This window comes from Opisthocomus hoazin, chromosome 8 (genome assembly GCF_030867145.1).
Source record: "Opisthocomus hoazin isolate bOpiHoa1 chromosome 8, bOpiHoa1.hap1, whole genome shotgun sequence".
Classification (NCBI taxonomy): Eukaryota; Metazoa; Chordata; class Aves; order Opisthocomiformes; family Opisthocomidae; genus Opisthocomus; species Opisthocomus hoazin.
In genome coordinates this window covers 17,752,158-17,764,478 of record NC_134421.1, presented here as the reverse complement: position 1 = coordinate 17,764,478, position 12,321 = coordinate 17,752,158, and the positions used below count along the sequence as shown (strand labels likewise).

Here is a 12,321-nt window from a genome sequence, read left to right as displayed (position 1 = left end):
GCCCTTCCTCTACACCACCAGCCTGGCCAAGCTCCACTTCCCCGAGGACGCCATGTATGAGGTGAGCCCCACTGGCACTCTGCCTAGCGGGACAGCCCCATGGGACCTGGATCCCGCTCTTTTCAGCTCCCTCCTTTGACACCCTGTGTGTTTGGGGAGGGGGAAGGGCTCCCACTCCCTGCCTCCAGGACAAAGGGGCAGATGCCTTTTGGGTTGCCTGCTGCTGTGCCACATCCTGCCATGTCAGTGACCGCGGCTGGACCTCAAGATGAAAGGTCTCTGGAAATCCTGGTAGCCACCATCTCTCTCTTCCAGGTACAAGACGTGTACAGCGGGAAGACCATCAGCGGCTTGAAGACAGGAGACGCCTTCTCGGTCGTTATAAACCCCTCGGGGGTGGTGATGTGGTATCTCCGTCCCACGGCGATCCCGGCACAGCCCTGGCACGTTGTCAGGCAGCGAGCCCCCGGCGAGGGTTTCCGCCCGGTCCTCCTGTGACAAGGCTCAGCAGATGGGGGTGTGGGTCAGTGCCAGGGTGAGCTGCGAGACCCTGCGGCACGGGGCTCTTCACTGCACAAGTGCCTTTCGCAGCTGTCAGGTCACTCCTCTGGTACCAGGTTGATGATGTCTACTCGGTCTGCGTAAAGCAGGAATTCTTGTTACCCACCTCCTCAGAGTGTGCAAAGCGTGATTCCTTGGTGATGGCAAAGCTCTTTGAGATCCTCCTGTGGAAGATGTCATACAAGCGGAGTCCAGCCGCTGTTGGAGTTTGTCAGCTCTGACACCTGAGCACTTCACCAGTTTGAACTGAGTACTACTGACCGCTGCAGGGGCTGTTTGAACTACACCTCTAGAAAGGCCTTGGATGCTTTGGTATCTTCTAGGGTGGTGACACCGCCCCCATCAGCCTCAAGGATCAGACCTGGTCGCCTTCTTTCCTCTGCTATAATCGGCTTGGCTTAGAATAAATAAGGGGCTGGCAATAGGCTGCGCCCTTCCCACGTACGCTCCCCAGGACCAAGTGCCCCTGGAGACAGGATGGTCCTGTGCAGAGAGGTGTTGCTTGCTCCTGCTGCCAGGATCCTGGAGGCCAGCGCCGCTCCAGCCTAGCACGGATGCTAGCATTGTGTTAAAGCCCCTCTGGTATCAGTTTACAGCAGAGCAAAAACCTCCACTGGCCATGCCCAACCCCAGCAGCCTGGCTGTGGTACAGCACCAAAAAAACTGGAGAGCCATACTGTGCTGTGCATGAGTGGTGTCAGGAAACCGCCATTGCTCAGCTGAGGTCATCTTCTGAGTTGGGAGATGGCCACAGGTGCCTCCAAGCTGGGAGCTGTGTCCTGTTCATGCTCTAGCAGGAAATTCCTGCTAAAAGGGGGCTCGGGCCCTGCTCCAGCCAGCTGAACACTCAGGGTTTCTCAGGGAAAGGCTCCTTCTTCTCCAAGGGCAGCTGCAGCCACAGCCCCATCCTGAGGAGGAGCCCGCACTAATAAACTGGAAGTGAGCGGTGGCACAGACTCTCGAGCCCTCAACTGATTCACCTTCCTACAGCGCACATCCTAAGGAGGAGTTTTAGGCGAGACATGGCCTGCTCTGACTGTCTCAGAGAGCGGTGCCGCATTCCTGAAGACTGTCTCTGAAGATTGAACCCAGGGAGACCAAGATCAAGCTTCAGACCAGGGAAATACCACATTTCAGATTAGCCAAGAAGGGGGAAAAAAAAAAATTTCCCCTTCCTATTCCAATGACGAAGGAGGGTTGGGCACGCACATCGGTTCCTGCAGGACCAAATGGCCGATTCCGTCCACTTCCAGAAACTTTCTCTGAGTGCAGGGGCAAGATACTGAAGACGATGCTTGCAGTGCTAACAGGGAAGGATGAGTGCACTTCATGTCTGTATACAGGAGCTGGCTTTGTTCTTGGGGAGTGACTGAGACAAATTAATTCAAATAAAGGGGAAGTGGGTCACAGGCTCTGTTTCATGTTTATTCAGTGTTGCTAGCTATACCTGCTGGTTAAGGTAGGATTACGGGGTCACCACCTCACAACAAGAACAACTATGCTAAGAAATAGAACTGGTTTCCTGTCAGAGACTGGACTGGACAGATTTTACAGTCCACAGTTAAGTACCATTTTCCTTTACCATATATTTATTTTACCCTCACTGCAAAAGAACTGGCTAGCAAGTACTTCCTCACAAAGACAGGCCTTCCCTCTGGCAGTAAATGTACATAGGAGAGCTGCTACAAACATAGCCATAGTGAGTAGCAGGGCGGTGACACAGCCCCTGCTAAATGCAGCGTTGTGCCTGCCCCGAGGACAGGAACACGTGCCAGTTCTGGATATCCAGGCGAGAGCAGAGGCACAGACCAGCCTTCCACCTCCCCAGGCAGCAAGAGAATGAGCAAGAACGAAGGCCAACACGACACACACAACAGTGACCAGGCAGCTAAAGGTATCAACACTCCTGTATTAAAGTGCAATTCAAAAAGTTACAAACATTCATGGTTCTTGGGGTTTTTTTTTAATACAGAGTTATTAGAATATACCTAACTCAGACTTAAAAGGTGTTTATAGGTAAGAAAATGTACTTCCACCCATGCAGGGCTGCTTTAGGAATTCTCACTCGCGAGTCGTGCAAGCCTGACTCACGGGAGAGCCCTGGCACACAGGGAAGTAAGAGGGAAAACGCTTCCCCTCCACCGCGAAGGCAGGAAGGCTGCAGGAGGAAGCACGACCACCCCACACGTAAAGGATCACGAGGGTCCCCACCAGACTAGAGACCCCCTTCAGAGCAGGTTTAATGGCACTACGTCCTGCGAAGCAGGAGAGGCGGCGGCCGAGCAGCCCATCTCTGCCAGAGAGCTGAGCGCTGGCAGCGCCCGCGCCAGACCGCGGCTCCCGGCTGAGAGAGGGCCCCGCACCCCGAAGCAACCCAGCTCCGGTCCGGCAGCGCCCACCTGCCCACGCTGCCCCGGCGTGGGCGTACACGCGCTGCCGGCAGCGGCCCACGGGCGAGACGAAGGCCGGTTTTCCGCCGTGGAGCCAGCAGGCAGCACAAGCATGCTCAGCAGAGGCAGCCAGCGCTGCGGGAGCCGTCTCCTGACAAGGCCAGTGCCAGGTCATCTCCCCAGCGTCAGATATTTAGCTCCAAGGCGAGCAGCCTCTGGCGCAGCACCTGACTCCGTGACGCTTGAAGAGCGGCTGCTGGGCACAGGATCATTGCACAGACGTGGGACCTGCTTCGAGGGGAGGGAAAGGAAGACCAATCGGCGCACGACAGCTCACTGCCCGGCAGCACGCCTTTGTTCGCTCTCCTATTCAATGCCTACACAGGCAGGCTGCTGCGGCCCTCGCCCTTCCCTCTTGCACAGCCAAATGCTTCAGTGTCTCTTAGGATGCACTTCCCAAGTCTCACACCATGACTGTTAGTCCAGGACACAAAATGCACGCTTCCAGCACGATACAGGACTTCCAGAGTCCCATCTCACGCTGAGCTGTGCCAGAATTTAAGGACATTTAACACCTTTCTGGGGAAAGCACGCATCTATGCAAGGAACCTCATGGCTCTCTGTACCTTTCCCCTTGGATGGTGCTTCAGAGGAAGTCAAAAGTTTGGCATTCCAAGTAGTTTTACTCCAAGATCCCAGAGCCTTCATATTTCAGTCCTAGACTAGTGACGCGGTCTACTGGTGGTTTAAGAAGTCCATCTCTCTCCGCAAGCCAATGGCAAGGCAAAAGGTTAGGGCTTCAACCCCACGAGATAAAGCAAATAAGCAGGAAAGTGCTGTTGTTCTGCCCTGTATTGCCACCAACTTCATGTTTAAGGAGCGTGGGTGCTCAGCTGCCCAGCACTACATATACTGTATATACACAAAGAGACCGAGAGATACGCTAACCCGAGGGGCAGCAACAGCCAAGCTGTCTTCAGGGAGAGAGTGTGGGAGGCTGGTTGAAATTTCCTTCTGTTAGTTGTTCTTCTTGTCCTCAGGAGGTGCATAAGGAGGTGGCTGATCCTAGAAGGAGACACAGCAGAGTCAACAACCCTGCCTGTTTTATGACGAGCTCTTCCCAGGCGTTCCCAGGCTTGGCTTACAAAAAAATGACTGCTCTTCAGCGAGCTACAGACAGAGCCAGATGCTGTGTTTTAAGCTGTCATTTCATCACACCATTCCTCTCTACTATCAGTTATGCTCTGGGATATATGCTGCCTCCCGTAAGGTTCCTAGTGAAGGTCCCCTGAAGACCAGGTAACAAATGGTCTGTTGCAAATAGACCATTTAATCTGTTTTAATCGCCACTGTCCCTTCATTCCCAGGGCTCTGTCTCTGTTTCTGTTCACAGCTCTGACCCAGCAGACAGCAAGCCCCTGGTCTGAGAGCCAGCCTTGCTGCTCCATCAGTCTCCAGCCCACCACAGAGCCATGCAAGGCAGTGCAGGGCACAGGCAGACTGGCTACAGCCTTCCTACACACTGACCAGCCGGCTGCCACTGACTGACCAGTAAGAGACCTCCTCGGCGCCACACAGCCCAGAAAACAATGAAAGAGGAACCCACATGCTCTCATCCTTCCGCGACCTGCTCTTCTTTAACTCTCCCCACTTTCAGGCCCATCAGAAGCAGAGCGCTCTGTGCGTTCTCCTTGCCCGTGCAAATCTGTTACGCCTTTAAGAGTAAGACAAGCATCAGACGGCTGTTACTGGGTGAATCTTAAGGCCCTCCTCCTTTCCCGATTGAGGATTTAACAAGCCTTCTTCAGAGGACCAACATCTACGCCTCCTTCCAAGGAAATGCATACTTTCTGTGCATGTTAATACGAAGGCATGCTAGACTTTGCTAGGAAAGCAAACCGCTGTCTCTAGCAGTGACAGAAGAGGGAGCAGACACAGGCAGACCACAGGCAGACCACGACTCACCATGGGCATGTACACATTGTGTGGGTTGGCGGGGTTGTAATATGCCATGGAAGTGGCTTCCATGGCCTTACTGTCCCCTAGAAAGGGAAGAAAAGAAGCCATCTTACATGCCTTAGGCAGTGGCCCAAGCCCCAGAGCCTTCTCCCCAGCCACAGCTCTTTTGAGGAGGCACCAAAGGTCCAAAGACCCAACAGCAACCACGTCAAGCTGTGTCTGCATTCAGAGCAGTTCAGGAAAGCTGCAGGGTGGCCAGAGCTGACCACAAGCTGTGCAGCGCAGAGCTGAGCAGCTCCCCCTCCACTCTGTTATCTCAAATAATAGAGCAAGACATTGTCCTGCAACAACAGCAGCTTCTCCACCCCATGCCGTGCCCACAACGCCACCCACAGCCCAAGCCCCCTTTTGCACCCGGGCCCTGGCAGCTCCCCAGTCCCGTTTACCTGGCATCCCCGGGCCCATCCATCCCGGGGGAGCTGCGGGTCCTGCAGGAGACGGCCCGGAGTAGGGGGGAGGAGGTGGCACATACATGGGGTTCATGTTTGGAAGCTGTGGGTAAATACCTGAAAAAAGATGAGACCGGATTGATGCTTTGGACCGTGGCAATGGGACAGAGGGGAAGAGAGCTCCCAGGCCCAGCAGCACGTTGGTGCTGGAGAAGAGCACCAGTGCAGCTCTGCAGGCTTGGCAGGGATGCAGGCAGCAGGGATCTGACATTTTGCTAACACCTGTCATGCCAGCAGGCAACAATTCTCTGCCAAGCAGCAGCAGAATTTACAAACCACATTTTCACCTCCCATCCAGCTGCAACTAGAGACACACGGGTGTCACCAACAGCACACGACCCATTTTTGCAAGGACAAGGATCCTTGATGGACACAAAACTACAGTAACCCTCGCTTTACCACTGCGATTTCTTTACAGCACCACACACCCCCTGCCAGTCATCGTCACACAACTTCCAAACCTGGAGTCTGGGCGTATGGATATCCCATGGGCTGTGGAGCGGGGCCATAGGCGCTCATCGGAGGTGGCGTATACGGATACGGTCCGTTTGGTGGCGCAGGTGAATAACCCCCGGGAGCAGGCGGGGCGGGCGCATACCCTCCGGGCACGGGCGTATAGCCATAGCCAGGGTTCTGGAGAGGAACACCACTGGAAGCTAAGGAGCACACGTTTCGTAAGCCAGACATCCTTTTGTTACAATTAAACGTACAGAATAAATGGAAAATAGTCCTGTTCACGCAGCACTGTTTCCCTTCATCTAAATTCACTACACAGTGCTGGCACAGCACTGCGCTTGAAAAGCACTGGTCTCCTCGCTGCAAGTTCACAGGGTGCTAAAGGAAACCAGCTGCAAACATACTAGCTGTCAGGTACCAGTTCAACCACAGAGCTCCTGCTGCTGGAAGAAAAGACCGTCCTAAAGCCAGTATCAGTAGGGTGGTTTTCACTTCTTTTTAAGCTTTCTCATCGGAAAAAAATGCACATTTTGAAATGCACATTTCTTTAAAAAGCTTCTGTATCAGAAAAAAATGTGTATTTCCCCCCCCCATTTGAAAGTTTTAAATATAAATTATTATTTTAAACTTATTTCACCCCCTCCCTCCAAATGTGGACAAGTTAACTTCCCCCATCTTACACCACTATTATAGAACTGAGCTGAGGGTAGGTAAGCAGATCAATTTTCCACCATCGCACATTTCAACTTTATTCCAGGAGGAATAAGGTTCTGTAGAAAGAAGTGGTCCACCTCAGATGCACAAACTCCACAAATTGTGATTGCACCAAGCATTACAATGAAATAAAGAAACAGAATTGGAAGGAAAACAAAAAGTTCTCCTGGAAAAAACCCCACAACATTGCTGGGGAAGAATGTGCAGAGTACCCCCCCTCCCCCAGCCCATGAAGTTCAAGAAGAGCACCGTTCTCTAACTATCTCAGCCAACCGCAGGGGAACTGCAGGCTCTGAAGACCCCTTACCGTTAGAGGCAGCTCTGAACATCAACTGTCCAAACTCAATGGCTCCTCCACTGTTGAAAGTCAGTTTAAATGTCCCCTGCCCTTCCCAGCCACCTGAAAGAGAGAATTAGAATTGACACAGATTATTAACCTCCTCGGTAGCAGTCAAGCCAGCACAACAGTTAATACTCCAATTATTTTTTTTCTTCTTTATTTCAAAACTATTTTGCATCAGCAAAATCTTCACACAACTGCTTTTTTTTCTCATTTGGTTCACGAAAGGCAATCATTACATTATATGTTGGCACGTGATGTAATTAACAATGTTATTTCAATAGGCAAATATCCAACTCCAAATGTACAGCCTTCATTGCACCTTTTCCACTATCAGAATCAAAATCTAGTGGGGGTGATTCATGTGACCTGGGAGACTTATAGGTAACTTAATCTTTTTAAGATAGATATAAAGAACTCTACCTGGCTGTCCTATGGTATCAGAAGGGAAAATAAGAACACTTTTTTCAATTCAAGAAAGAAATAAAGTGGAATTTTGCTGCATGATAAGCAATCAGCTGTGAATAGAAACATTCACTGTGGCTTTTAAATTTCAAGTGTTATGCATAATCAGTCATTAAGAGCTTCTTCTGAACAACACATCTGATGGGAGAAATGGGGGTATTAAAAATCTGTCACATGATTTATAAAGAGGGGATAATCAAGTTTCATCTGGACTATGGGAGCTCTTTCAGCTGTATTTTTTTCACCAGAGGGAAAGAATCGTGGTGTTGCTATCAGATGCCCCCTGAACAGTATCTCAAGAAGATCAAGAATTTATTTCTTTACCCTTTAAAAGATGATCCCCACTGTAGTTATGTAGAAGCAGCCCACTCTAGATACTAGGATGTTTTGTCCTTTCCTGAAAGGTTTAATAGAACCTAATAATGAACACAGTGTGAAGAAAGAACACATAATTCACCGAGCATTTTAACTGAAAGCCCTCAAATGAAGTTTTATTGCTGACCTCAGTGGACTACAGATCATGATCTGCAGTTCAAGCTAGGATTTAAATCAAATGCAACATTTTTAATCTCTTTGGCCCACAGCAACTCAGACAGATTATAAACGATTAGGTGTAATAGCACTTTTTCAGAAAAAAAGCAAGTAGGTGATGACATGGCAGGATAAGAATGCTTTGCTTTGTACAGGGTTTTTGGTGTAGTGTTTGGGGGTTTTGAGGGGGGGGTGTTTTTGGTTTGGAAGGAATTTTTTTTTTTAGAAAAAAGATGTCTTTTAAATAAAAGATTTCATAAAATAAGATTTATCTTCCTTGTCTAACTAACAACGAAGTTAGCAGAAGTAGAGAGTCTCTTGGGGACAAAGTAGAAATAAAGGATAGGCATAGGACAAAACAATCCACCACGGATAAAGTCATCCCCTTGGAGACTGACCTCTTTTAAATCACTGTCTTAGTATGATTTCAGCCCAAGAGAGCGGGCTGATCCACATTCCAGAGAAGCCAGCCACTTTAAGGCACTGTTAGGAACAGGAAGTAAAAGCATAAGCTCTGCAGATGCCATCAAAATGCACACAGACTAGTTCTAGGGCTGAAGAGGGAAGAAATTTGAAACAGAAGCCTTGTTTTCAATCCCTGTTTATTTTCTGCAGTTCCCTATGTTTGGTCACGACCATGACTAAGTCTTACCACAGTTTCACCAACAAACAGGGAACAAAGCTAAATCAGTGATGTACAAAAGCATCCTAGATGCACGCAAACGTACCCAATCTGTGAAGCGACTAACGACCTTCAGAAAACAAAAGTGGTTGCTAATTCTGTCTATCAATACCAACGACTGGTGACTTGGTCACTTACCCTTCCAGGTCAAAGACAGGAAAACAAGCACATGCAGAAACCCAGTGAACATGATACACATGGCAAGGCAGAAGTTGCACAATTAAACAAAAGCCATCCAGTGAAAGTCAGTCATTAGCCTTTGGGGCAGAAAGTAACCCTGTAGTGGTGCCTTCAACTTCAGAAGACACAGGTTACCTTAGCGTGGACATGGCAGCTATACTGCCACAGCTACTGTGTCCGCCTTTCCTGTGCACATAAGCCATTTGTCTGACGTCCAGCAGAAGATAAAAGGACACTTGGGAAGAGTTCAGTCTACATAGCATGGGCACGTACCTCCTGCCTCAGCTTGAATCTGTCCTTTGATGTAATTGGCAGAGAAAACAGGCTGCTCAATTGAGCATCCTTTCACCAAATAAAACGGCATCATGAAAGACAGCATAGGATCCTTGCCCTTCGACACAAAGATCATCTGCAAGACAGGAGGAAACGCCTCTGAGTTACTTGAATTAGATATAAAGGGTGGTCATAAAGCTCTAGTTGTAGCTGTATCCAAAACCAGGATAACTTAACTCCTAGCATCCGTATGCACTGTGTTATTTCACAGCTTTAATACTGCAGGATCCCAAACAGATCTGATGGCACGTGGGTCACGCACCTGGAGCATGTATGTTGCAAAATAATATACCACTTCAAGCACATGTGCACATTTACAGAGTTTTATTGTTCTGCTTTTTAAGGATAAGCTATGGCAGTTCTCAAAGAAGGTAATATTGGCTGACACATTATTTGAAATATATTCTCTAGACAGTGATTTGCAGGACTGCACGTGCTTTTGTAGGAAGTGGGACTGTGACACAGGCACGAACCACCCTATCCCCACCCTCCCTTCTCCTACCTCGTACTCTCAGTGGTTCCTCCCATAACAAAAATCACTTCTTCCATCACCAACTAAAGTCTAAAGTCTACAAGATCCCTTGAGAAAGAAGCAGCCCTGCTGGCATCAGACTTACCCTGTAAGGGGTGAGATACAGCATCCCTTTCTTGGTGCCTTTGAAGGCTTCAGGCTTTCCTGTCACATCACTGAAGGAGAGCTCCACATCTTTGCAATGTTTGAGAATGCTACAGGAGGAAATCGGACAAATTGGAGAGAAAGGCTCAGCAACAGCTCTGACATGCACCCCCATCACACAGGGAGGGGGACAGCACACCTGAAACTCTGAATATTATTCCAAAAGACTCCGTTCTGATGTGGGCCCTGACGTTTTCCCTTTGAACTGAGACAGCTGATTTATGCAGAGGGGAAGAATTCCTCCTCTCAGGATGACAACCCCTGCTCCTCCTCCACAAAGGGAAGCTTTAAATGACAGATCCTCTTTCTGTCTCAGAAAACATCAGGCTGAGGAATTCCTCTGTCCGCGTGAGAAGAGCCTCAGCCCAAAGGTCAGGGCACACAAATGGTCTGAAACCACCCCCCTGAAGCCAAGTTATCATCCCAGAGCAAGCCTCTCTCTGCAAGTCCATGCTCAAAGCCAGGACTGGCCAATGCACAGGAAAACAGGGCTGCTGTAACACCACACTCGCTGTGCAAACCGAGGAAGTTGCTTCACTAATACCCTCACTGCTGATCCTACTTCACATGATTTAAGTAAATATCTGTAATAAACAGCGCCATGCTAAGGAACAAAACAAGCAGCCACTAGTGACAGCAAAGTCTTTATTATTGTTGGACATCTACAGGAACATTAGCGAAGTTTGCTAATGACACAAAGCCAGATGAGAACTGTGAACACTGCAGGGTCAGGGGTATGGAGATGCCTGAAAAATTAAATACATTTTCAGAAAAAAACCAAAAGAGTCAGCTCGGGAAAGTGTGTCACTGAACCTACAATACAGATCCTAAACATACCACCCAGTAAGAAAATTTGCAGAATAAACCAAAGAGTCTTGGGGGTGACAAGCTTGCAGCGTGTTATAGTGGCAGAAGAATCCGAGGCATTTTATGGTTCAAGAGCATGGAAAAAATAAAACACAAAACCCTAACCCAACACAAGCCTGAAAAGGCCAGATCTAAAGCAATCTTTATGTATTCTGATCAAGGTACTGTAAAAGCCAGATCAACTCAGGAGTCAGGAAACTGCAAAATGACTGGGGGAAGGGAGGAATCAGCAGGGCCACCGTATGGGAAAACAACCAACAGCCCTGCAGTTTCAGGTCGTGTGCTCTTTAGGGAGGAGAGAAACCTAACAGTACAGCTGTGTCTGAAAAATGCAGGTATCCAAGGAGGAAGACATTAAAAAGTCTAGCTTTAATGAGAGAAAAACAACCTGACCAAGAAATTCTACTGGGACATTACTTCACAGCTGAGCTAGATTCTCAGACTGGCTGTGGGGGACTTTCCATTTCCTAGATGCAAAGGGGAGACATCTCTTCTAAACTATACAAAACCAACTCCTTGACAGCTTGGATCCTCCCAGCACACTTCCTCAGCCATGTCCTGTGGCAGCGTTTCACGTCAGTTTGACTCACTGGGAAGAATTTCTACGTAGTTACTGTCACGTTTACTCCTTCCCAGCTGCTCACACAGGCGAACAAGACGCAGCCACCACGGCTGGGCGTAATGAGGCTGCTGAACTGGTTCCGGCCTACATGCCCGGACAGGGCTGTCACGGGAGGGCTGCACACCCTGCAGAGTGCCCACCTGTCGCTAAGCAGCACCTCCAAGAGTGGCTTGAGGCCAAGCACGGAGAGATCTCCTTCACACCAGCAGAAGCTCCGCACGCCAGCGCACTTCCCTGACCGAAGTGCTGGCTGTCAGCGACGAACCCAGCCTTCTTCGGCACATATTTTTGGAGCGTGCTTTTCCCATTGTTCACCAACCCCGAACCAACTGGCGCCGCTTCTCTGGGCCTCTGGCTTCCCGGATTTGTCCAGGGAGCGCCCAGCCACGACCAACGGGCAGCTGAGGCCCGCCGAGCCGGTCTGGCGATCGCTGCGTCGAGGGGACCCGCTCGGCTCCGGCCTCGCCTCGGACCACCCAGAGCTCTCCTCGCTTCGAGCTCAGCTGATTGCGGCTGCTGCCCTACGTGGCCTCTGGCTCTGTGACGTCACTAACCGCATGACGTCAAAAGCGCCAACCCCTCGCCTGTCACCGGCGCAGGGACAGCCCTCGGGACCGCCGTGCTGCAGCCCTGAGGACGGGGCAGCTCTGTCGCCTGCCCCCCGCTGCCTGCCCCGGCCCGGTCCCGCGCTGACGGGGAGGGCTTCGGTCACTTCGGCCACTTCCCCCACTTCGGCCCCGGGCCGGGCCTGAAGGCCGGCGGCCGCCCCAGCCAGGCCGAGCCACCGCCCGCCTCCGGGCCCCGCCGCGGAGCCAGGGGGTGAGGAGGGGTCCCCCAACCCGGCCGCCGCCCCGCAGACCCCCACGGCCCCGCAGCCGCCCCCGGTACCTCTCGCCGTTGGGGACGACGACATCACCCTTCGCCGAGTGATTCCTGTTCAGCGCCATCTTGCTCCCCGTTGCCCCGCCCCTGACCCCGTGACGCCGGCACCTGGGCGCCCCGCCCCCAGACGGCGCCCCGCCCCCGGTGAGGCCCC

At 50.8% G+C, this 12,321-nt stretch overlaps 2 protein-coding genes across 3 annotated transcripts in view; one reads left to right on the top strand and one right to left on the bottom strand.

The window, feature by feature from the left end:
- The window catches only part of NAGA (alpha-N-acetylgalactosaminidase), a 5,315-nt gene extending 3,344 nt beyond the window's left edge, over positions 1-1,971 (top strand). Inside the window, exons 7-8 of the mRNA XM_075428803.1 lie at positions 1-61; positions 316-1,971. The exon at positions 1-61 is cut by the window's left edge and continues 83 nt beyond it. Of these exons, the coding sequence (XP_075284918.1) occupies positions 1-61; positions 316-498 (244 nt within the window). The 3' untranslated portion in view covers positions 499-1,971. The remainder of the gene's footprint in view (positions 62-315) is intronic.
- Positions 1,972-2,505: 534 nt separating this feature from the next.
- WBP2NL (WBP2 N-terminal like) lies at positions 2,506-12,248 on the bottom strand. 2 transcript variants are annotated; one of them, XM_075428805.1, is made up of 8 exons: positions 12,174-12,248; positions 9,738-9,846; positions 9,061-9,196; positions 6,897-6,989; positions 5,881-6,075; positions 5,357-5,476; positions 4,917-4,993; positions 2,506-4,016 (listed from the first exon to the last, which is right to left on the bottom strand). In XM_075428805.1, the coding sequence occupies exons 1-8, from the start codon at positions 12,230-12,232 to the stop codon at positions 3,969-3,971; spliced, it is 837 nt and encodes a 278-aa protein (XP_075284920.1). In that variant the 5' UTR covers positions 12,233-12,248; the 3' UTR covers positions 2,506-3,968. The 2 variants fall into 2 exon arrangements, with proteins under 2 accessions (XP_075284920.1, XP_075284921.1); XM_075428806.1 differs by lacking the exon at positions 4,917-4,993 and adding an exon at positions 4,558-4,665.
- Between the last annotated feature and the right edge of the window lie 73 nt (positions 12,249-12,321).

Excerpts from the sequence above, each read along its gene's own strand:
- WBP2NL (XM_075428805.1), bottom strand. The coding sequence starts at position 12,232 with ATGGCGCTGAACAGGAATCACTCGGCGAAGGGTGATGTCGTCGTCCCC. Across the intron at positions 6,990-9,060 it reads GATTCAAGCTGAGGCAGGAG|GTGGCTGGGAAGGGCAGGGG; the intron begins GTACGTGCCCAT and ends TCTCTCTTTCAG. Across the intron at positions 6,076-6,896 it reads GTTCAGAGCTGCCTCTAACG|CTTCCAGTGGTGTTCCTCTC; the intron begins GTAAGGGGTCTT and ends TGTGCTCCTTAG.